Source organism: Myiozetetes cayanensis, unplaced genomic scaffold (genome assembly GCF_022539395.1).
Source record: "Myiozetetes cayanensis isolate MyiCay16 unplaced genomic scaffold, myiCay2020 scf34, whole genome shotgun sequence".
NCBI classification, from domain to species: domain Eukaryota; kingdom Metazoa; phylum Chordata; class Aves; order Passeriformes; family Tyrannidae; genus Myiozetetes; species Myiozetetes cayanensis.
Window position 1 is genome coordinate 503,709 of NW_026087566.1, and position 25,338 is coordinate 529,046.

The following is a 25,338-nucleotide window of genomic DNA, read 5'->3' on the forward strand; positions in this document are numbered from 1 at the left end:
CTCAGCTCTGCCAGGTGCCTGCAGGTCCAGGCCCAGCCCTTCCCCACATGCACACACATAGTGAGTTGATTCTGACCCATATCAATAATCCAGTGAGATTCAGATCCAGGATCTCATACCAGTATGAACCAACCCTTCTGAATCATTTAAGAAAGCATAGATGAGGACTGTCCAGTGAAATAATAGTGTTGAACTAGTGAGGGGAGTAATTTAATATTCTTTTTGCAGAATTTCCCCTCTGCCAGGCTTAATCCTCTGTTGCAGTCCGATTTCTCAGCCATACTCTCTGGCACTGCCAAACAGGTTTTACAAGTGAAACTTAACACCATGGGAGACACCACACTGCAAGCGTCCCACTCCCACTTTTCAGTGAAGAACAAAGACCTCCACAGGCTCTACAGTTCCACTCCCTTGGAGCAGCCTGAAGATTGGAAGATCTCTCCTATCCATGCCTTCTCTCTCCATATAACTTCCTTGCCCAATGCCTCTGGAAACTGGAGACAAGTTTCCTACCCCCCTCACAGACAGGATTGAACACACAATGCACAGAGAAGAGCTGAGTTGGCAACTACGAGTAAGGACTACCAAATGCTTTGCTTCTAGCAGCCCTCATCTTAGTAAGGTAAGAACATTTGGCTAATCTTTAAAAATCATAGCACCATACAAATTAATACCGATTGCTGGGGTTAAACACGGCCAGGAAAGAGGGTTAATGGATGTGGGTCATGGCAAAATGTACTGCATCTGTATGAATAGAATAAATGTCAACAAATACACAGTCCTGTACCTGGGCCAGAGTAATGCCATGCAACAGGACAGGTTAGACTATGACTGACTAGAAAATTGCCCTTAGAAAAGCATCTAGAGGTCCTTGTGGACAGCAGGTTGAACAAATGTCAGTAGTTCTACCTCACAACAAAGGCAATCAACTTTATTATAGCTGTATCAGCAAGACTGTAGTTGGCAGGGTGATAGTAGCTCTTCTTCATGTCAGACAGTGGCATGTGTGGTGCTGCTCCCTAAAGGAAGACATGCACAAGTTGAGGGTGGCCTCAACACAAGGCCAGTGACAGGATACAGTCCTGTGGACCTAGACAGGGGTGAGCAGAGCAGAGTGGTGCCAAAACAAGCCAACAATCAGTGCTCCTCAGGAAAAGACAGACTACAAACCGTGTCAAAGGTCAGCTCAGGAAATGCAGAAAGCAATTTGGAAAGACAGCTTGACAGGCACAGAGAGACCCTCGTCAGAGTGTGGGCGTGGAAACCTGAAGCACAGCTTCTCAGAGCAATTAAAGACTATCAGTGCACTCAGTTTCTGGCACTAGCCCTCTGTCTGATACTTGTAGCATCATGGGTGATCATGTTCCCGTGGCTAACAGTTCTGAATTTACTAACCCAGTTGCAGCCATTGTGTCCAACTATCAATGTGATGTAGAGAAGTACAGTGTATAGAAGTGAATTAGTGATATCTGTGGGATACAGATGAAACAGTTTATAGCCATTAATGGATATGACTTAGACACTGCAAAATACTCTACACATCTGTGAAACTTTCTCCTCTTCTTTTCAAATCAGTTTGACTCTCTGAGTGAGCAAAGGCCATAATGTAATTTTCTATTATTTCCTTTCAGTCAAACATCTGACTGCAAGGAATGGTAAAACAGGGACTCTATGCTGAGTTGTAATTTAACTTTTAAGATTGTAGAAAGATTTCTCATGAGATTTACCTCACTAACTTCCAAAATCTAGTCCCATTAGTGATAAGAAGTCAGTCTTTAAATGCTAGCAAATGGTTTAGCCTCCTGGACAATCTGACACACAGATTGGTGTGTTGGCAAGGCCAAAGCCTTCCGTTATCGGAGATGGAATGGGTTATGGATATTGTAACTCACTCTTGTGGTCTTTTCTACCTCTTATACAGGAAGAGATATAAGGACCTGGTAATGAGGATGTTTAGAGATGAGATAGAGTAGTTTTGCTTCAGAAGTCAGGAAGAAACAAAAGAACTGGTGTAACCATGTCAGTCCAGACAGTGAATTGGGATATGCCAGTAGTTCCATCAAGTTAATGTGGGAGAAAGAGCCCAGGAGAGAAAGTTAACATGGATGGGTTAGAACCTATCCTAGTTAGTGCAGAAAGTCTTCATTGCTCCTAACCTAGGAAAAAGATTTGACCAAGATGCCTTTCAGAGCTTAAAAGAGAATTAAGGAAGGAAAATGAAATCAGTCATTTACTTACATTCCTTAGTAGGTCACACCACCTAGAACAAATATCTAAGATCTTTTTAGCTCCATGTACTTGTCTACACTGATTCTGCAAATGAAAAATTTGTATCCAGATTTTCACAAACTTGAATGTGTGTCAGGATATTATGACTTAGGCTGGAAGCTGGAGAAAATTGCTGTTGATCCCTTAGTGTCTTTGTGCTTAAGTGCTTCTGTGATATAAGCTAGGTGGACTAGATCTCTTGAAACACATTAGTGATATCTCTGAGGTGTATTGCTACTTCTTTGACATGAACGAGTTGTGATCTAACTGATGTAACCCAGCACGCTTCAATGTGTGGCAAAGTTGCTGGTCCCTGTAAAATGAAAATAGATGATTTCACTTGAGTGAATGAGAGCCAGACATCCACATTTATGTGTTAGGAGGTTCTTGTTAAATCTTAGGTTCAGATAGTACGGATAATTTACTGCTATCACAACATTCTTACTTTTTTCTCCATCCACACTAAATCTACTTGTTTTTCTTAAGTGTGGATAGAAATTGAACACGAATAAATCAGCCCAGAGGAGACTGTATTTTGTTTTGTGGGGGCTGACAGATGTCAGTGAAATAACAGGTTTGAATGAGATTGAGAAAATGGGTATAAAATGGACAGAACAAACTAAACTAATGATCTAAGAGTTCTGGATATGGGCAAGAAAACAGTAGGGTAGTTGACTGACACGTAAGGGTACTGGATTAGGCTCAGGTCTTCAGACTTGAAACAAAACCTGATGGATTAAAATTGAGCACAAATGGTAATAAGTAGGACCAGGCCAGAGCAGAAAACAAAAAACTATGGATAACACCAGGACACAGTTTTAAGATAATCTCCCAGTTCTTCCTCCCATCAGTACTCAAAAAAGCAAATAATTTTGATTCTAGGGCAGGGAATGTGCACAAGATATCTGGATCTTATTGTTTTTACTCTGATGAAGTAAAATGTCATGTCTATATAATCAAGACAGTCCATTGCTTTCTCTGCACTGATATCAATTACTATGATAGGAGGGCTATGATATTCACTCTGCCTTCTAATTAGGCTGAAATAGGGCTACAATATCCTTACTAAGAGTTTTTTCTCAGAAAACCTTTGTCCCAGGTCACCCATGATTACCTTGGAGTACTTTCAAACATGACTAGACAGGTTATTCCTTGTGAGTGGATCCAAGTTCATCTGTTTTAGGGCAAAGAATCTATTCTGAAAAGGCAAGGGTAAAATTTCAGAGCAAAGAAGTTCGAGATTATAATGGACATCAGAAACCTGTTTCATAACCTTTTCATTATCTAATCAATTAATCCTCTATCTAAACATAATCATCTTCCCTAGAGAGTAGTGTTGACCACAGACAGATAGGCTAGGCAATAGTGTGCCTCAGGTGAGCTAACTCAGATCATCACAGTAAGTTCCACGTCTCATGCCAAGTTACTATGTTACCAGGAGTGGACAAATCTATAATAGTAGTGTCTTTTGTTATGGTTTTGGTTTTGTTTTTTTTTTCCTTTTTTCTTTCATTTTGAATGAGGTCAGGCAATCGCTTGATTTTTGGAATCAAATTTGTATGTAATAGTAAGATTTGCCTAAGTCAGGAAGTGCATTAGGATTCAACACACCAAATCAAAGGGACACTGCAGGTCAGTTTTATCATTTTGTTAAACTGAATGAACTAGGGCAAGGCTGAAGTATAAACTATCATCCATGCTCTCAGTGGAAATCATGCTTGTTTCTCTCCTTCTTAAAAGCTATACTACCTTCAGAAATCTTTGACTTTTAACACCTGAGTGTTAGAGTGTTGGCCCTGTAAGACAAAGGCTTGTGAAGCCTCAGAACCTTTTGAAGGAGAACAAAGACTCCTATCACCATTCAGGTCACTGGGACCTCTCTTGTTTTCCTGGTAACATCTTATGGATGAATATGTTCACGGCCATTTTCCTGATCTGGGCCTACAGAGTTTGGTGAAAGTTTTTTCCACACAGCAAAACATCAGAAGGGTCACACTGAAGGTACACACTGAAAATCACGGATTAGGAACTCCAAAGGATTTTTTTGTATGTGATTATCAACAGAGTACAGCACAGATCATACGGCCTTTTATAGCTCCATTTGCTGAATGAGACCTTTATTTCAGTAAGTTTTAATCCAGTGTGATTTTCTAAGGTGTAAAGAGGAAAAGGAGGAACAAAGGCATGGAAGAGGTATCTCAGTCCACCATGGAACTATAACAGAGTCAGCTGGAGTAGTGGACAACAAAAATTCATGTGGCTTGTGGGGGAAAGGCTAATAGGATTATACAGCACATGTTTGAGATGACTTTGAAGGCTGAGGGTGTCAGTCACAAGGCCACGATGCTTGATGAAATAACAGCTGTCAGTGGTATGGCAATCGTAATTGGAGCAGGATACAGGCATACCTTAAAGTGGATAGGCCAAGTCAGAACAACAAAATATCATAGAGGGAATTTTGGAGCAGTGATTTCAGATCAAAGGCCAGGAATGACACCAGAATCAAATGTATTCACTAGACAAGAAGCTGTTTTGACAGGGTTGGAAAAGGCCACATCAATAGGTTGACTCAGATGTGCTGAACAGAAGTAGAGAAGGAATAAAAAACAGGTAAGGCCAGAATAGAGTTGGTGTGGACGGTGCAGAGAGCAAAGGAAGAGGAATATATCTGATGCCAATGGATAGAGCATAACGGTCGTGCTGGGGTAGCAGTGGATTAGGAGTGCATTAGTTCAGAATAAGTAATTGGCAATGGGGCAAGGGTTCTACATTAATTCAGACAACAGCTGGAGGGGGGACACCAAACTTTCTGGTTTAACCCCAGCTAGCAACCAAGCCACATGCAGCTGCTCACTCAGTTCCCTACCAATGGGATCAGGGAGAGAAAATTAGGGGGGTAAAAGCTGAAAAATTCATGGATTGAGACAAAGACAGTTTAATAGGGAAAGCAGTAGCCCCACACACAAGCAAAACAAAATAAGGAATTCACTCACCCTTTCCCCATGGGCAGGCAGGTGTTCAGCCACCTCCAAGAAAGCTGGTTCTCGTCCCATGAAACGGTGACTTAGGAAGGCAAACACCATCACTCCAAACATCCCTCTATTCCTCCTTCTTCCCCTCACTGTATATACTGAACATGGTGTCATATGGCATGGAATATTCCTTTGGTCAGCTGAGGTCAGCTGTCCCAGCTGTATTTCCTTCCAGCTTCCCTTGCCAGCAGGGTGGTACAAGGAGCAGAAAAGGCCTTTGTTCAGTGTAAGCACTGCCCAGCAGTAACAAAAACATCACTCTCCTAATGTTCACTTGTAGATTCTGGTTTAAAACAGAGAATCAGCACATTGATAGGAGAGGGATAATTTTTAATCTACCTCTTTATGCCCTGGTAATGGTGAGAAAGAGGAAGTTTAGTCAGAGAGTTTCTAGGACACTCATTGCTGTTTTACAGTGGACATACAGGAGGACATTCTCCCCTGCTTCCTCTAGTAGAGTTTACACTGGAGCATGTGTTTTTGAACTTTTGAGCCTGATTCAATAGGAGTGTGATAGCTTTGGTTACAGCAAGTTACACCAGCCAGTAATAATGCAGGTGCCTGTTGGCCCCATGAACCCAATCCAACATCATGACAGCACTTGGAGCTGTTCTGAAGTTTTTGAAAAATCCTAGCTCTCTCCGTCTCTGATGTTACAAGGGTGTAACATCAGAGAGAAGTGTTCTCAGTTTCATCTAGATTTGTATTGATGTCATCCTGCCATTCTCTCAGACAATGAAATATTTGTCTTTGGCATAAAGCTAAGAGCAATTACCTGGAGCTAACAAGGACTTCTGGGACTAGACTGACTCTTGAGATTAAGAACTCTCCTAGCTGCTCGTTGGTCCTCTCCTCAATCCTCTACAGCCCAGTGCCTCCCCTGAGAGGGACTCAGCTAAACACAAAGGCCTACTTAAAACTTGTTGAAACTCTAGTGCCTTGGGATGTATGCATTCAACATCTTAGAAAGAAACTTCATTGTCTTGAGAAGAGGGAAGCAAGGGATGTGAGCAAAGCCACAGGGGAGAACTGGAGAAACTGAAAGGCAGAGGCAAATTCAAGCTATTTTTAATCTCAGTGACTGAACACTGACATGGTGCAATTAGTTCCTGATCTGTCCCAATTAGAGGTCAAACTAATCTGCTTATTAGCACAACAATAATTGTCTTGTTTCAGAGCATATTTGCTGTAAGACCTTTTATTTCCAGGGCTGACGCAACATGTCTCTCTGATGACAAAGAAGGACAGTTCTGCGAGGACTTTGGCAAATAGGCTGTCTGAAAGGCAGTTGCAAAAGAGGGTCTTCAAGGTCATACAATCACAGAATATCCTGAGTTTGAAGGGATTCATGAGGATCATCAAGTCCAGCTCCTGGCCCTGCACAGGATAACCCCAAGAATCATACCATGTGTCTGAGAGTGTTGTTCAAACAACTCTTGAGCTCAGACAGCCTTGGGGCTGTGACCACTGCCCTGGGGAGCCTGTTCCAGCGCTCGACCACCCTCTGGGTGAAGAATCTTTTTCTAATATCCAACCTAAACCTCCCCTGATGCAGCTTTATGCCATTCCCTTGGTTCTATCACTGGTCACCAGAGGGGAGAATTTAGTGCTGCTTCTCCAGTGCCCCTCACAAAGAAGCTGCAGACCACAATGAGGTCTTCCCTGAGTCTCCTCCAGTCTGAAAAGACCAAGTGACCTCAGTCACTCCTTATATGGCTTCCCCTCTACACGTGTCACCATCCTCATGTCCCTCCTCTGCACATTCTCCAATAGCTTTAGATCCTTCTTATATTGTGGCACCCAAAACTGCCCCAACAGAAATGCTTGGCCTGATGTCCCCCGGACACAGTTGGCCCTCCTGGCTGCCAGGGCACTGCTGACTCGTATTCAATTTGCCATTAACCAGGACCTGCCTTTCCACTGTGCTGCTTTCCAACACCTTGTTCCCCAGCCTGTCTGTACATCCTGGGTTGCCCCATCCTGGGTGTAGAATTGGTGCCCTGTTGGAATCCACATGGTTGCTGATTGCCCATCTCTCTGATTTGTCCAGGTCTCTCTGCAGGGCCTCTCTGCCTCCTGGGGAGTTAACAGCTCCTCCCACTTTAGTATCATCTGCAAACCTGCTTACAATCCTTTTGAGTCCTGTGTCCAAGTTGTTCATGAAGATGTTGAAGAGCACTGGGCCTAAAATGGAACCCCATGGAACTCCACTTATGACCAGTCACCAACTTGGTATAAACCCATTTATTCTTTGTGCCTGACTTATGAGCCAATTGCCCACACATCACATGATGTGTTTATCCAGCTCTGGTCTGGACAGTTTGTCCAGAAGGATCCTGTGTGAGGCAATGTCAAAAGCTTTGGTAAATGCAGAAAGATTACATCAACCAGCTTCCCTTGGTCAACTTTGTTGTGAAGGAAAATTAAGTTTGACAAGCGGGACTTTCCCCTCATGAATCTTTGCTGACTGTGACTGATGACCTTCAGGTGTTTTTTAATAACTCCCATGTAATGAGTAGTAGTGGTTTAATTTACTCATCAAATTAGTAATAGTGGCTTACTCATTAAACTGTAGTGCATGTTATATTCTTATATATATATGTCATTATAATCACTGTTCTGTTACGAGTAAGAAACTGTAAGTTGTAGAATGGTTCATTAATCTATCAGCATTGTAAGCTGAAAAAAGCATGAAGTTTGCAGTTCTAAAGCTAGAAAGACAAACCATTGTGCCTTGTTAAGTGAATATTTTTGTATCTTATTTTTCTAAAAAGCTTATTGTCTCACAACACGCAAAAAGTAACAAAAGAAAGGACAAGGATTGAAGAGTCAGGGACTGGAACAATACAGAATATCCAAGATGGACATCTGGAGATGCCTGCACGCTAGGCCTCAAGGTCTAGGGACTGATTGGAACTATGGGAGGAGAAAGCACCTGGCAACTGAAGTGAGAATGCAGAGAGGCCAACCAGAATCAGCCCTGCAAAGCTCAGATCCAATAGAAAAACAACAAGTGACAATGGGAGGGAAACCCATAAGGAAATCAAAGTTACTGATTTTGTTCACTGCACTTGCGCGCCATGAGTGGAGCAGGAGACTCCCCGGCCGCCCAGCATGCTGTTTTGCTTATTTGCATTTTCTATAAATCTTCAATAAATTTTTATTACTATATTTCAACTCAGTTTCATTTTACTTATAACACCCAGAATAGCCTTCTCTATAATTTTTTCAACATCTTATGAAGCATTGAATTTCAAAGTCCTTAAAAATGTGTAAATTTCTTCATGGCACTGTGTTTCATGTCAGGACAGGTCCACTAAGAGTCAATGGGGCCTTGAAACATTAAAAATCTTGTTACGTGCAGTGACACTACAAATGTTTGTAGTAGTTTTACCAGCTAAAGATTGATCCCAGAATAATGCTTATAAGTTGTTTCTAAGTTAAACAAAGTTTTAGTTTTTATTATTAGTTGTGGGTTTTTCTATATGAAAGGAACCCTTTTCCTCCTGTTCAATACATACGTCTGTAGGAAGATTCATAGTTGAAAATTTATTTTGATTAAGCTGAAGTTGCATTATTACGTAAATGTACATGGTGCAAGAAAGAAATTTAATCATCTGGGATTTCTGTGGGGTACAGGATTCAGAGTATATGAATTAACATATTAGAGAAACTAGTGACACCTTTTCTGGCAACCAACTGTGACTGACTCATCAGAGGCCTTTACCCAGAATTCCTGAGGAAGAAGCATCCAGGTCCCTGGCTATAAAGTATGCCTGGTGTCTCTCACTGAGGCTGGGAATGATGTTAGCTTTATGTGGGGGATTTGTGTTTGAGTAACCAGGTGAAGGAGCTCTGGAAAGAGATGAACAGACTACACTGTGAGGCAGGAGGAACAGAAGAGGAACAGGACTAGTGTAGAAAGGGCCATCTGAACTACTCATGTTGGACTGCCTTTACAATTATTGGGGGGAAGAAGCACAACTGCTGTGTAATTCAACATCCTAAACAATCTAATCAGACTTAACATCTGAAACAATTCAATAAACATTGATCTAAAATGCCTATTGCTCTCCACTGATTGTTTAAGTCTAGGATGACTGGTTTGGTTGTCTAAATCTTGCATTTTGAAAGCTGCTTCCATGACTTTTTTTTTCTTCTGAAATCTCATATTTTAATAATAATTGGAGTACTGATACTAGGTAGCAAGTCAATGAATACCCTTCTATCTCTTTACCTTACCATAAAGTTTAAAAAATCTAAAAAAAAAATCAAAAAAACAAGTGTAAGGTTCACTGATATATGGACGTGAGTTCCATAAATTTTCTTTAGCAATTAAACTCTCAGAAGTCCAAGAGGTCTACAGTTTCAAACAAACTTCTTTATAGGAGTAGCATGCATGACACATGTGGTGACAAATCATGTCATTGTCTAGTGGAGTGCTTCAAAGATGATGAAGGGACTGGAGCATCTCTTTTACAGCTGAGGGAGTTGGGTCTGGTCAGCCTCAAGAAGACTGAGAGGGGATCTCATCAATGTATCTGCAGGGACGGTGTCAGAGGATGGACCAGGCTCTGCTCAGTGGTGCCCTGCAACAGGACAAGAAGTATCAGGCAGAAACTGATGCATCGAATCCACCTGAATGTGAATATTCCATCTGAATATGACAAAGAACTTCCTAGGATGCATATTAATAGAAGTGTGTCTTCAGGCTATCAAGTCAAGCCTGGAGAAGGAGATCCCAAGCTTTATGGATGTGGTTGGTCTTTATCACATGATGTTTTGGGCACATAGACACCAGTCATTTGGAATGTGATCTGACTTCAGATCCAGATGTGGGCATTTGCCTGCTGGATGTCTGAATTCCCAACACAGACAAAACAAATCAATCCATGAAGTAAATGGAACCTGGTGACCAAATCTACTACAAAAGTGTATCTGACATCTATAGTCCATAGTGACAGCTTAGACACCAACTTCAAGTGTAGGTATTTGGATATTCTAATGACTAAATAACAATGTTCAGCATAATTTTACATGCCCAGATATTGCATCTGTCCTACAAATGCCATTCCAAAACAATATGAACCTCTTATAGTGATTGTAGCTCCCAGCTGTATGTCAGAAATGTCGTACCTAATCTATTAGGAATCCATGCTTATAATCATTTGATAGATATTGAAACCATCGTTCATAGACTATGCATGATAAGTCCAAGATTAAACCAATTGTTCCCAAAGAACAGAATTTCTAAATTTATTTTAAAATCTCTATCCAACCTTTAATGACTACCACTAAATCACTCCTATTTACCTTTATAGTGAAAGTAAAGATAGAATTAAAACAACAACCCACTCTCTCACTTATAAAAAAAATTAGACACTGAGAAATCTGTCTATGATTGCAAATATCACACCCTTGGATGAACTGGATAGCTACAGAAGAATCTTTTTTAAGTGACACAACAGTATGGATGAAGAACTGCAAGTATCTCAAGGGCAACTTCAGCAGCTTCAAATACTTCATCACTTTTAAGATACTTCTATTTTTTTTTTTTTAATTTTACCTTTAATAAGCAATCTTCATAAAATATTCACAGAACAAAGGTTGAGGAGCACCAGATACACATCTTGAAAAAGGGTCCCAAAATCATTAAAAGCCTGGGTAGTAGAAGGGTATCCTTTAAAAGAAAGAAGCTGCTGGTGAAGCAAGCTGGTGGATTTATTGGTCTGTGGTAAGTTTTGCTTTCCTTTCATCTCAGGACTTTTGGCAACACAATAATGGACTATGTGGGGAAAAAATAATCGGGTGCCTGCAAATGACCTCCAGCAGCTATGGAAGCAGCTATGAGAGCTGTTTGGTGTTCTGGTGAGGCAACTAACTTGCCTTCTCTTCAAATATATGGAAGACAGTTTCCTTTCTTCTTGCTGTTATGAATGGTGCTAATTTGGCTTCTCTAATTTGTGGATTTTTGTATTCAGTGTGGAATTCATTTACCTTCACTAGGCATATTTGAACAGGACTCCAGGTTTGATTTATGATAAGAATCCATTGCTTATAAAAAACACCACCTGGGTACATTTTAAATAGTTTAAAATTTCCTTGCTTGTCTTCTGATCATCACTGCAGAATGGTTTGGGTCTCCTATAGATCCTGAGTCATATCTAATAAATGCCAGTGATTAGTTAAGGTATATAAGAAGAAATTAAAAGCTCATCCTTAAGCCAGTGACTCTCACCTCTATAGTCTCCAAATTCATAGCTGCAGAAGATGGTTCATCTTCTAAAAGAGATACTTACAAGATGTAGAAACCTTTCTTTCTGGAAGAAATTATTTACCTCCATTTCCAATGAAATATTAGACTTATTCTCCCAGACTTCAATGAGTGACCTTTATATCTTTAAATTAGGGAACGCAAATCCTACCTTGTCAGTCATGAAGTGCAAAACTTTATAGTTAGTAAATATATAATATATAATATTATGTCCTAATAACATAACAACCTGTAATAGAAATATTAAAGGCAAAACCCATGTATGAAATAACAGATTTTGATACAAATTCAATACAAAATAGTCTGTTCTTCATATAAAAAGATTTAGCCAAGACTTGGCATAAAACGTTTATAACAATGACTTTAAAATTAAAGAAAGCTCTTTGAGGCAGAAATGCAATTTTGCACACCTTTTTTTTTTTTTTTTCCAATAGCAATCTCAGAACTCATAATCAGTATTCAGTAATTTCCTAGGCTCTGTATTATAACTTGAATTATATCTTCTTCTTTCCCCAAAGAAATTTACTAAACATTTTCAGGAAATAAATGTAAATTGATGAAAATTTATTGTTCTCAGTTTTTCCGGTAAAATCATGATCTTGAACGTTACTCTTTTGTTCAAAATGTCAGAAACATGTAAAACACAATTTTCTGACAAATTAACAAGGAAAAGAAAAAGAAAAAAAGGTTTATTTATTTAAGAATTTCTTCAGTATGTGGAAGAAATTTTCTTTCAAAATCCTAGCGTAGCATCTAACACTCTTTCTTACAGTTCAACATCTCCTCTCTTTCTTTCCTCCCCAAAAGCTGAAGTGTTTTTGGGAATTATCTGGAAATTACTTCTACTGAATAAGAATTTACAGTAAAAAATACTACTACAACCACCTGAAACAATGCAAATATTCTATTTCATTTCCACAATAAATTAATATTTCTCAATTTTTTTTTTTCAGGACCCTTTCCACCTCCTCATTCCTTAAACTATAAATAATAGGATTCAACAAAGGAGTCACCATGGAATAAGGAAGTGAGAGAAATTTATCAACAGATGCAGAATAGGTATATTTTGGCCGCAAATACATGGAGCTTGCTGTACCATAAAAAAGAATCACAACTAAAAGATGTGAGGAGCAAGTGGAAAATGCTTTCTGTTGGCTTTCAGCTGATGACATCTGAAGAATTGTGGAAATTATGTGACTATATGAATAAATGATCAACAAGAAGGGACACAAAATAGCAAAGACAGCCACCACGATGACTTGAATTTCACTTGGGAAAGTGTTACCACAAAGCAGGTCCAAGAGGGGTTCAATCTCACAGAAAAAGACACAGAAGGGTAAGCGGAATGTTATGATGGTGTGCACCAAACCTACGGTAGTTCTGCAAGCGTAAGTCCCAGCAACCAGACTTTTGCAGACTCTACTGTTCATGACAAGAGTGTAATGCAAGGGGTAGCAAATTGCGAGAAAACGGTCAAGTGACATGGCAGCCAAGAGGAAACATTCGGCAACTCCAAAGAAAAGGAAGAAAAACATTTGCATTGCACATCTCGCCTTGGAGATACCTATTGTTCCCACCATCAGATTCTCAAGAATATTTAGAATTATGACTGACAAATAGCACATATCCAAACAGGACAGCTGAGTGAGGAAGAAATACATAGGGGAATGAAGGGTGTTATCACCATTTATTATCAGAGCTATCACTGTGTTAGCCATCAAGGTGAGAATATAAAGAGATAATAAAACTGCAAAGAGCAAAGGATGCAAATGAGAGATTTCAGAAAAACCCAAGAGTCTGAATTCACTCACTTCACTGAGATTCCCAAGAATCATCCCTCTTTGGTACCTAGTAGAACTATTCTCTTCGTTTTAGCACTCAGTAGTTGATGAAGTTGTAAATGAACAGGCAAATTGGCAATCCAAATACCATTGCCTGATTGAATAGGCAAAAAACTGAGGAGAATTTAGAAATTATCAAGATTTTGAAAAGGTCTTCTAAACAGATAAAGTGGTCTTATGCATATATTTTTGTCTCTATTTTTGACTGAGGTTTCTTTTCGTAGCACTGCCTTCAAAGTTTGCATATTCACTAGCATCTTCAATGCTCAGCTACAGTTTTTACCCTGCAGAACAAGAAAACAAAAAAAGACAAATATTTTTTATGGACTAATTAGTTCAAGTTCCAAGAGCATCAGTAGCAACATTTGAGTATAACAAAGATAATTTCTCTGTTAGTTAAGTGATCTACTTTGGAGATGATTGTTGCACGCAAGGTCAGTCAGTCCAAAGCATCTTGTGACTGTACTCATGGCTAGGCTATACAGCAAGAAAAGGGTTAAAGGGCCCTAGGAGACAGGCTTTGCATGCACAAGGATTTACTTGTGGAATACACAGCTTATGGCAGTCATGTATTCTGAAGTTACTTTGTGGGGAGTGTAGTGGAAAAGAGGAAGAAAAAAATCCTAAATCATGAGGTCTCCAGAAAAACATTCTACCCTGAGCATTCTGCAATGAATTGAGAGAGGTGTTTTTCCCCAGCACTAGATCCTATATATATATTTATAAAGTCCACTGAGACTTGCTAGTGCTGATTAGAGCAGGAAGTCATGGTTGTTACTCACAGGTTGGTTACTAAGTGTGGTATACATATATTAGTTGATTCACAGACACCCTTTTTGGTCTGTCCAGTTTTAGATAATTTGCAATACACTTCTATATAAACCTAGATGTTCTTGTGCAACATCAAGAGCTGTCTTTGACCCTGAAGCAATTACTATTACTTCATAATTATCATCAAATTTGTGAGAGAGTAGTCACATAGGCTTGTCATATTTACGCTTTCTCAACAAAATTTGAAGGCGAAACTGAGGAACAGTCCACATTCACATGGTACTATAAATCCTGCTGAGGAAGGCTGCAAGTTACAAGTCATAAGCAAATCACTTCAGTAAAACCGTCTGCCTTGTAAAGGTCTTGGCCAGAGTTAGTCATCTGGAGTACCTTTACAGTCTCTGGGCAGAGTTGGTCACTTCCACAATTTAGATCATCATCTTTACAGTACATCAGAATCAGCTGAAACAAACCATAAAAGTGTCTGTTTTTCTCCATTGATTATAAAAGATATTCAGACCCCTGCACCAAGAATGCAGACACAGAATTATCATCAACTTGGTCATTTAAACCTAGAGGACCTGCATCTTATGACAACCTTGTAGGTATCTGCAGGGAGATGGTAAATTGCACGGCAACATATGAAGACCATGAGTGCACAGAAAGGCCTTAAGGATCCTGCCCTATAGTCTCTAGCCATACATGCTGTCCACAAGCCCATGGTCTTCATTTAAGATCACTTCACCTTATATTGATCCTTAGCAGGAGACCATTGTGTGTTTATAGTAGTGATGCACGTAACAGTTCACCTGAAAAGGCCCAAGTCTTTGCTGTGCTGAACATCCAGGATGGCACTCAGGTCTGGGCTGTGCTCATCCCTTGGCCACAGGTTAAACTCAGCAGCTCATGGTAAGCAGGCAACTTCCACTCTTAGTGGTGACACCACCACCTGCATGGCCTGGCCTGAGTCTGGAAGTGAAACAAGTTCTCATGAGAACATCCTTTAAGAATAAAGTTGTTTTATTATAGGAGAATTATATAAAAGATTGAGTGACCAAAAGGGAGAGCTACCTCTATGGGCAGGATCTACGCAGCACACTGTGGGAAAATTCATCCCCTTCTGCATGAGAGCAGAGTTCCCAGCAGCGGAAGGGATGTAAGATTTTTTCGCTACTCATCTTGATTTTTATTATATCTTATTAAAAAAATCTTTTTTATTTAGCTATTTGTTGTGGTCTTATTATGTGGTTTCTTATTTAGATCCACTAGCAACCCTGCATCAGCTGTCTTAGCACAATGTCCCTTTAAATACCAAAGAGACAACTTCTATCTTCCATAGTCAGAGGTAAAGCAGCGTGACTAAGTCTGTTAACTGGCATGATGTCATTTCGATCAGACATTATCACTGAAGCAGTCCCCAGCTAAACTTGGATCAGAGTAAATCTGGATTGAGATTTGACTATCCCCAGGTCTGACTCTGACAGACACGTACTGTGGCTTTTCAGACAAATCGCATGATGGAGAACAGCTTCCCCTTCTCCTCCTGGCCCCTCCCCAGCCCCTCTGATCAGAAAAGGGCCCAGGTGATGGACTTAGATCTTTTTTTAATAGATACTGTTTATTTTAATGAGTACAGAAACCTTCCACTCTTAATGTTCAGAGATTTTTGACCAAAGTTCAGCCAATTCCAGAAATCTGGGGATATATTTGATTAAAAGGGGAATTACTCACTGATATCCACACTGGCAGTGTTGATCTCTCATTGAAACTGATCCTATTTCACCTGGCCTTAGAACTGTCTTTGTCCACTCTTATTTTCAGTCATTGACTGTAGACTGACCTCTGCATTACAGTCATCTTCTGTGAACAAGAAAGAGAAAGTGATTTTCCAGGGAAGAACCACCTAATGTGATGTAGGTGTCCTCTGGACATAATAAGATAAGTGACAACTACAAAGTGCTGTATCTTTGTTTCATTAAACAGAAGGATAGTATGATTCACCCAAATAAAGACAGAAATATCCATAGAGGAATAGAAATATCCAGAGAGGAAAAGTTCTGAGAAATCTGAAGGACCTATCTGACTTGGCATGATGTGTTCTCTCAGGGGACACCTCTCCCACACCATTAATTAAAGAGTATAAAGCCAGAGTTAGACATGAGCAATGCACATGTTCTTTCCTCCTGCAAAACCCTGAAAACTTTTTTCCTCTGCTTAGTCTATGCAGTTTGTTTCCATACCAAATTTTTATCCCTTAATTTAGACAGGATCAGGCCTAATGCCATGAATGGTCAAAATATAACAGATTAAAATAGATATGCAAGTGCTCCATAGGTCTTTCTTTAGTTTGTTCCAGGAGCTAACAGGAAAACCAGAGAGAGGGCTCTGTCATACCTAAACAATGAGAAAAAAACAACTGACTCCTACAATTGCAAGAAGTCAATACCCAAAAGATTGTTTTCCAGTGGGAACACAGACAAATAGAAATACTTAAGGTTTGTAGTGTGGCTTTTCCAAAATTATTAACCGCAGCCTTCTCCTACTGACAGGTGAGCTACCTTATTTTACTCCATTCTTCTGTCTCTTCTTCTACATGTTATTGTTCTCTGCCACCTACACAGGACTTGTCTTTAAGGGAGACTTACCTGCCTAAGAAGTGAATGGTTTATTGGAATAAAAGATCAATTACAAGAAATTTTTAATTCTTGAAAAAAGCTGCTCCTCCTGAAGAATGCCTGGAACAAATGCAATTTCCTGGGATGCAATCCACATTATTTAGTAGTTTTGTGTGGTACTGTGCAGGGTATACAGGATTATCTGTGTTCAGTAGGTAATTCTTTCCTGGAATGAACCCCACTCACAGAATGATAGCAAGAGGGGCTCATTGCCAAACGCCCATTCTATCAACAAATTAAAATTTCTGGGTTTTAATGACCAGCCTTCTTTGCTTGGCAGAGGGTTTATAGTTGCAAATCTCTACTGGATAATGGGACAAAAGTCCACTTCAAAAACCGGGGCAGTACAGTATAATCGTCATCCCAAAAGGAAGAGTAAAGTCATAACAAAGATGTATCTTTCTTTTTATTGACTAGAAGTGCAGGACACTCGGTTGGAAAAGCTGTTCTTATTTATCAAAACTGTGAAGGAACACACCTTGTCTTTCTCCACTAAACAATCCTTAGCACTAAAAACACCTAAACACAGCACTTCCTTTTCTGGGATCTTGTCCTATTAGAAAGTAATATATCTAAAGATTCAATTTACTATTTTGTATTTCTTTAGATTAACTAGAAAATGGACATGTAATGACTTCTGCAGTTGAAAGACACCTGAGGGACATGGACAGCAGTAATCACACTGTGGTGACCTATTTTCAATTTTTACCTTTCTCCAGCATTCCAGAGATCCAAGCCTCTCTCTTTTGTCTGCTACTGTTCATGTACCTCAGTACTTTGGCGGGAAACATCCTCATCATTACAATCACTATTGTAGATGCTGCCCTTCACTCTCCCATGTATTTTTTCCTCAAGAACTTTTCCTTCCTGGAGATTGGCTATACCACATCCACCATCCCCAAGATGCTGGTGAACTTTCTCACAAAAAGGAAGAACGTATCCTTTCTGGGCTGTGCCACACAGATGTATGCCTTCTCCCTGCTGGGGATCACAGAATGCTGTTTGTTGGCTGCCATGGCCTATGACCGCTATGTGGCCATATGCCGCCCACTGCACTACATGACCATGATGAGCTGGAACATGTGCTTCCTGCTTTCAACCATGTCTTGGCTTACTGCGGTCTTGGTGACCTTAGTGCAAACAACTTTCATCTTTACCCTTCCATACTGTGGTCCCAATGGGATCAATCACTTCTTTTGTGACCTGCTGCCTCTGCTTAAGTTGGCTTGTGTTCCCACCTACAAAAATGAAATCACTACCTACATAATAGCTGTCCTTTTCATCATGGTCCCCTTCTTATTCATAGTTGTGTCATATGTCCAGATTCTCCACACTGCCTTCAAGATACCATCAGCAAAGGGCAAGAGAAAAGCATTCTCTACCTGCTTTTCTCACCTGGTTGTGGTCACTCGGTTTTACGGATCTGGCACTGTGACCTACTTGAGACCCAAAGCTTCTTATTCAAGCAGCAGTAACAAATTGCTTTCTCTTTCTTACATGCTGATGTCTCCAATGTTGAACCCCTTGATTTACAGCTTGAGGAACAAAGAGGTGAAACAAGCCTTTAAAAGACTTTTAGTCAAAAATAGAAATATGTAATATGTTTATGAATTATATTAAATGTAGTAGTAGCTTTGATATTGTGTGTGTTACTGGAAGGACAACATGATTTGCCAGCACTTACCCAAAAATTCACCTCTGCCTTGCAGCTTTGAGTCAATCCTCCAGATAACTCAGCCTAAAAAAAAAAACCAAAAAAACAAAAACCACAAAACCACAGGTTGTTTCTTTTCAGATTCTTTCTCTTATCATTTTAAGATAGGTTTGGCTTCCAGCTCAAGTGAATCACGTGCTACTGTATCCTCTATGTCCCATCCATCCATACAGAAATAGTTCTTTGGTTTTTAGATTTGTTTACCTGTGATAAGATGAAATGGACTATATTCTCTGAATATTGTGGAAATATTTCTGTCTAGCTTTCTAAAAACACTTACACTATGACAAGTGCAAGAAGTTATCAGAGTAGGGGACAATGGACCTAATGAGAAGTACTACACAAATATTTAAGATATTAATCATCTGGTGAGTTCTGATGAAGAGATTTCCTAGATGAAGAAATTTCCTAGAACTCTTCAGCTCTATTTTGTGAAGAAAGTTTATCTGAAAGTTTGAACAGGTAAGGTTTCTCTTTACTTCAAATACACAGTTTATCTGTTCTAAACCAGATTTCTGCCATAGAAAGAGACAACGTATCACTTAGACATCTTCATTGCTGTATGTTTGTTTTTGAAGTCAAAATAATGAATTTATGCCAACATATGTATATCTTAGGCTTCTGATTTGAAAGCAGGAAACAGTGTCTCTTTTTGTGCAAATAAAAGGTTGGCTGTGGAATGACAGAAACTACTTGAGTGTTAAGGAAATGGGTGGTCATAGGAAAGCTGATTTGAGAAACAAAATTTTTAAAAGTGAGGCTAAAACTAATTATTTTTCCTTTTTTTTTTTTTTTCTGGTTTTAATATGTACTCACCTGGAGGATTCATGGGATCCTAATTTACCCTTTCACTCTTCACTTTTTCTTTGCTAAGCTAAGACAGTGGATGTGGAATTAGTCATTCAGATGGGAGAAGTGGACGAGAATGTTTTTCATCAGGAATTGCTAGTTCATTTTGATCCCAATAAGACAGACACAAAGGTTGTGTCAAGGATACAGATTGTGTCAAGGATCATTTCAAAAGCAATTTATTAGAGTTTACACTATTAAAAAGAGGATAATAAAATTGCATCACTTCAGATTCTGGGAACCTGTACACTGGGACACTAGGAGGTACTGAAAAACACCTGAAGGACAATGCAGTCATCAGTCACAAACAGCATGGAGTCATGCTTGACAAATCTTCTGACCTTTTAGGACAAGGTAACCCACCTATTTGACCGAGGGAAGCCAGTTGATGAAATCTTTTTGTATTTCACTAAAGCTTTTGATACTGTTTCTCACAGGATCTTTCTAGGTAAAATGTCCAACCAACAACTGGATAAACACATCATGTGATAAGTAAGCAATTGGCTCATGGGTGAAACACAGAGGGTAACAGTGAGTGGGGTGACATCAGACTGGTGACCTATTCATAGTGGGGTTCCACAGGGCTCCATCTTAGGCCCAGTGCTCTTGAACACCTTCATAAACTTGGAGGCAGGACTGGAAGGGATACTAAGTCTACAGATGATACAAAATTGGAAGGAGCTGTTGACTCTCTGGAAAGCAGAAAGGACTGCAGAGAGACCTTGACAAATTAGAGGGCTGGGACTTCACTTGAGGACTTCACAAACCGTATGATGTTTAACAGCAAGTGATCGATTCTGCACCAGGGTTGGAGCAACCTAGGATGTACAGAGAAAGCAGTGCTGCAGAAAGGGACCTGGGGGTCCTGGTTGATGGCAAGTTCAATATGAGTAAACAGTGTCCTGGTAGCCGGGAGGGCCAACTGTGTGATCTGGGGGGCATGAGGCCAAACATCACTGACTGGGCCAGGGAGGGGATTGTCCCACTCTGCTCTGATCTGGGGCAGCCTCACCTGGACTATTGGGGCAGTTTTGGGCACTACAATAAAAAAAAGGCATCAAACCATTTGAAAGCATCCAAAGGAGGGCAACAAGGATGGGGAAGGGCCTGGAGGGGAAGCTGTGTGAGGAGCGGCTGAGGGCACTTGGTCAGTTCAGCTGGAGAAGAAGAGACTGAGGGGAGATATCGTTGCAGTTACAGCTTCTTTGGGAAGGGAAAAGGAGGGGCAGGCACTGATCTCTGCTCTGTGGGGACCAGTAACAGGGAATACCTAGGGAATGACCTTGAAGTTGTGTCAGGGAGTGTTTAGATTGGGTACGAGAAAGAGGTTCTTTACCCAGAGGGTGCTTGGATGCTGGAACAGGCTCCCCAGAGCAGTGGTCACAACCCTAAGCTTGACAGAGCTCAAAAAGCATTTAGATGATATTCAGATGATATTTAGATGATATCTCAGTTCCAACTGTTGGGGATGGTCCTGTGCATGGCCAGGAGCTGGACTCAATAATCCTTGTGGGTCCCTTCCAACTCAGCATATTCTGTGATTCTGTGATAAGATCTCCCTTACCCTTTTCCTTTCAAACCTGCAAAACACACCTTTCTCAGTCTTCCCTTGTGCATTTTGTGTACCAGCTCCCTCACCATCTTTATGGCCTTCCTCTGGACTCACTCAAGTATGGGAGTATCTTCCTTGCTCTAGGGAGCAGAAAAATGGGACACCATGCTCTAGATGGGATCTCAGAAGTGTTGAATAAAAGGGGAGAATCCCTTCACTTGTCACAGTGGCATCACTGCTGCTAGCACAGCCCAGGTTATAGCTACCCTTTTCTGCAAAGGCATTTTGCTCATTCATATTCACTTTGTCTACTTGGATGCCCCCAGATGTTTTTCTGCAAAGTTCCCTCCTAACCAGTGAGACCTCAGCCTGTTCCATTGTTTGAGAATTTTGATCCAAGATACAAGGTTTTATATTTGCTTTTCTTGAACTTCATGAAGTTTCAGTCTTTTCTCATGGATTCAAAACTTCCCTGAATAGCACCTCTGCCTTTCTTTGTAGCAGATGTCATTTTCAAACTATTCACTGTTTCACCATGGTTTCTGGGCATTATGCCTTCCTTTCTCTCTGTGCTTCAACCTCTTGTCTGAAAAGATCCTGCTGATTTCCCTTGCATTTTCCCTGATGATGCATGGTCTTTTCACCCACCCCTCATGTTCCTTCACCTCACTACATTGCCTTGTCTGAAGTACTTTTCACATAAGAGAGGCCACGCCAGCCCCAGCCCAATACCTCTACAGCAGTCTCAACACCCTGGAACTTTGCCTGGCTTAAGGTTTCCAGTATTCTGAAGCATCAGTAGAAGTCAGTGGCAGAGGTTCTCTGCAGCATGTTGCTCAATCTTCAAGTAGGTCCACACAATTTGGAGCAGTTACAGGGTGCTTCTGCATTCCTGCTTCCCTAACTGTTGCAATTTCTCCTCTGATATTTTTTCCTTATAGGGAAAATTCAGGTAAAAACTACAGAGACACCCAAGATCAGATTTCCATGAAGGCAATTTCCTTCAGCATTTTGGATGCTCTCAATGAAGCAGAGAAATAGCCAATCTCTTTCTCCTGTTCACGTCTCCAGTAGGTCTGTGATACAATATGTTACAGAACAGTAGCCAGAACCTTTCTGCACCATGCCTCCATGGCATAGTATGATTTGGGGCATATTCCTTCCTGATTTTGTTTCTTTGAAGATAAGAAATGTTTTGGAGACATTACTAACTGAATTCCAAATCTAATGCTCAGCTAGTGTATGTGGCAGAGTCTGTAATTATTTTTCCCTTGATGACCTGATGGCCTTGTGCAGCTGTGCCTCTCTGGGAAGTCCTAGATTTGTCAAAAAATTTCTGCTGATTTGTCAACAAATTTCACTCAACAGTCAAGATGTGTCTACATTTCTCTGCGGTCTAGCTGTCTGTGCCTCCTAACTTCGGAGTGAAAAAAATATATGAAAGAAAGTCTGCATATCCAGAAGACAACATGTTCTTGTGGAGTTTTACTACATTCCAGATAGAGAGTGAGTCTGTCCCCTTTCCCTTTTCTTTTCCCTTTTCCCCTTCCTTTTTCCCCTTCCCTTTCCCCTTCCCTTCCTTTTCCTTCCATTTTCCTCCTATGCGCTTATTAGTAAGGACAAGATAAGAGTCTATGTTATTTATGTTCAGTAGCAGAGGTGTTAGAAATTAAATTATTTTTAGAGATAAAGTATTTTTCATTATGTTTGTAAGACCCTACGAGGGAAATGTCATTGTGGTTCTTATTTTCAAAGAATGAGGGACAATTTCAGGAAAGTATGGTCAGGCATTTATGAGAGGAACCACAAAGGTTTTTTTAGGTCACTAACGGTGTATAAAGATGACTCTTGCAATTTGTAATAAAAGGGAATATGAGGTTAGAAATATTCTACAGATATTCTACAGAAATCCAACTCAAAATAAGGCTTTCCTTTTCTTGGTATTAATTGTATTGAAGCCTGCATGTGTCCCAACTAAGTTGGCTTTGACAGAATTCAAGTCAGTAAGTCATTAAATCTTATTAGCTATGCCACAGACCAAACCTCACTGTCTGTAGATGAGCAGAATATTTCCCCAGATTCCATTAATGAGAAAGGGAATATGACTTAAATGAATTCCTATTAATATATATTAAACATATTTGTTTATAAATTGGAATTACTTAAAAATATATAATGAATCATTTGGTTTGGCTTTGTGAGAATGTTCAGCATAGTAGGGGATTCACCCCATTTCATTAAGAAATTCCTATCTAAGTGCAAATTAGATAACAATAGATGAGATGTCTGATTTCTTACTTCCATGTCTGGTCTCAGTTCTACCTGAAAACTATCAATACATACAGGCTTGGAGAATCTGTAGAACATTCAACCTAACCTTCTTCACAAACACAACCCAAGTACATATCTGAGGAATAAAATTCATCTGAAGATTATAACACCATAACACTAAACTGTGTATGAAGCATTATTTTAGTAATGACAAGGGCAGGATTCATCTTGAGGTTTTACACACAAGTATGACAGTATAGACCTGAGCTTATTTTGGTTTGGTTTTTTACACAGTTTGTTTCATTTGAAATGCTATAGGGTAACTAAGGCTTTGTGTTGGGTGTGCAGATAAGAAGAAAGTCAAGTGAAAACTTGTGATTTTTTTCAGTGATGACTGGAAACCTGTGAAGAAATATTAAGAAGTTCAAGTGAGATGAGATTCCTTTTGAGTCATATGCAAATGACTCAAGCACTTAGTTCAAATTAATTAGTCTATCTTTCCTTTATTGTCCCCTTACTGTTGTTATTGCAAAATAAATAATTTTAAAAACTCATTCTTCTTCTCCAAAGAAAAGTGTATAAATTAACTGGGTGTCATGGGTTCAAGTGGCTGAATTTTGGTAATAGGAGGCCACAGAGATGTTTTCGGTCAGAAGTTACTAGAAGCTTTTGCTGTTCTATAAAAAGCCAATGATAGCCAGTTCCAGGATGGACTTCCTACTACTAGCCAATGGTATGCAATTCTGTGATAACATATTTAAGAATATAGAGGAAGAGAAGGTTTGTGTTGCAGAAGAAATTCCAGCCAGAGAGGAGAGCATGAGATAGCAATGCATTCTCCAAGGTCAGTGTAGCAGGAGGGGGGAGGAGAGGCCCGGGGGGGCCCCCCTCTCCCCCTCCAGCAGCGGAAAGACTTAAAGCTGCGACCCCTGCCACCTGTGGAAGATTATTGGGGTGAGGAGACCCCCTACAGCTCATGGAGAAGCCTACACTGGAGCAAGTGGATGCATGAGGAGGGTGAGATCCCATGGGAGGCCCAAGATAAAACAGAGTCCCGCTGGAGACCTGTGGCCCACGGAGAGAGAAACCTACGCTAGAGCAAGTTGTCCTGGGTAGGACTTGTGGCCCTGTGGGGAATCCTCGCTGGTGCAGCTCATTCGTGACCCGAGGGAAAGCAGATTATGGAAGAATTGCTGCCTGAGGGATGGATTCACGCCAGAGAGGTCTATTCAGGACTGTCTCCCATCAGAAGGGACCCCATAAGAAACAGGGGAAGGACTCAAAGCCATTACCCTGTAACCATGGTGATGACCAATGGTGAAGCAAGCTGTCCCCTTGCAGCTAATGGAGACCATCAGTGCAGAGACCCTCACACACATCTTGCACTTGATGGAAGAGTGACCCCCCAGGACAGTGAACTGGGAAGAGTTCCTGTCTAAGAGATGGATTTTAACAGCAGCAGAAGCAGCTGCTGGCTGTGACTTCCTCCTCTTTCCCGTCTCCCTGCATTGCTGGGGGGACGAGGGAGAACATGGAGGAACGAGAGATGGGGGGAAGGTGCTGTGTTTTAAGACTGTTTTATTCTTTTACTCTTTAGTTCTTATTCTCTTAGCAATAAATTCAGCTTTTAGTTTGTTAGCATTAAATTTAAGTTCTATTCCCTTTGAATCTGTTTTGCCCGTGATCAGTAAGTGACTTCTCCCAGCTCTCATCTCTACTCAGGAATTCTCTGACTGTTTCTTTCTGTCCTCTGATGAGAGCAGATGAGGGAGGAAAGGGAAAGGCGGCTTTCAGTGGGTATTTGAAATCCGGCCAGGGTCAAAACCATGACACTGGGTAATCCCTATTTCCACTGATTTTACCTGTCATAAATTACTACATTAGAGAAAAAAAGTCAGATTTAAAATATTTGAAATTATTATGCATAAATCCTTAATCAGAATTATTTGATCCATTATTCACTAAGTATGGTAATTATATTATGCATAATATTATCATATGGTAAGGTTTGAAGTGGGAATGTGGGATGCATCAGACATTTCTAGGGAAAAGCATTGCTAAACTATATCAGATGTCTGTCTACCAGATAAA

At 40.3% G+C, this 25,338-nt stretch overlaps 3 protein-coding genes across 3 annotated transcripts in view; 1 reads left to right on the forward strand and 2 right to left on the reverse strand.

Annotated features, from left to right (window-relative positions):
* The window catches only part of LOC126646227 (olfactory receptor 1009-like), a 33,181-nt gene extending 27,813 nt beyond the window's left edge, over positions 1–5,368 (reverse strand). The window contains 1 exon segment of the mRNA XM_050327428.1: positions 5,262–5,368. The gene's annotated coding sequence lies outside the window, so the exon portion shown is untranslated.
* LOC126646230 (olfactory receptor 10C1-like) lies at positions 906–13,409 on the reverse strand. Its single transcript, XM_050327431.1, is given in 3 exon segments — positions 906–1,019; positions 9,597–9,658; positions 12,518–13,409. Coding segments are annotated over 3 exon segments (1,068 nt in total).
* Positions 13,410–17,524: 4,115 nt separating this feature from the next.
* Positions 17,525–18,460, forward strand: LOC126646231 (olfactory receptor 10A4-like). Its single transcript, XM_050327432.1, has one exon. It carries the CDS (start codon positions 17,525–17,527, stop codon positions 18,458–18,460), a length of 936 nt encoding a protein of 311 aa, XP_050183389.1.
* Positions 18,461–25,338: the final 6,878 nt, after the last annotated feature.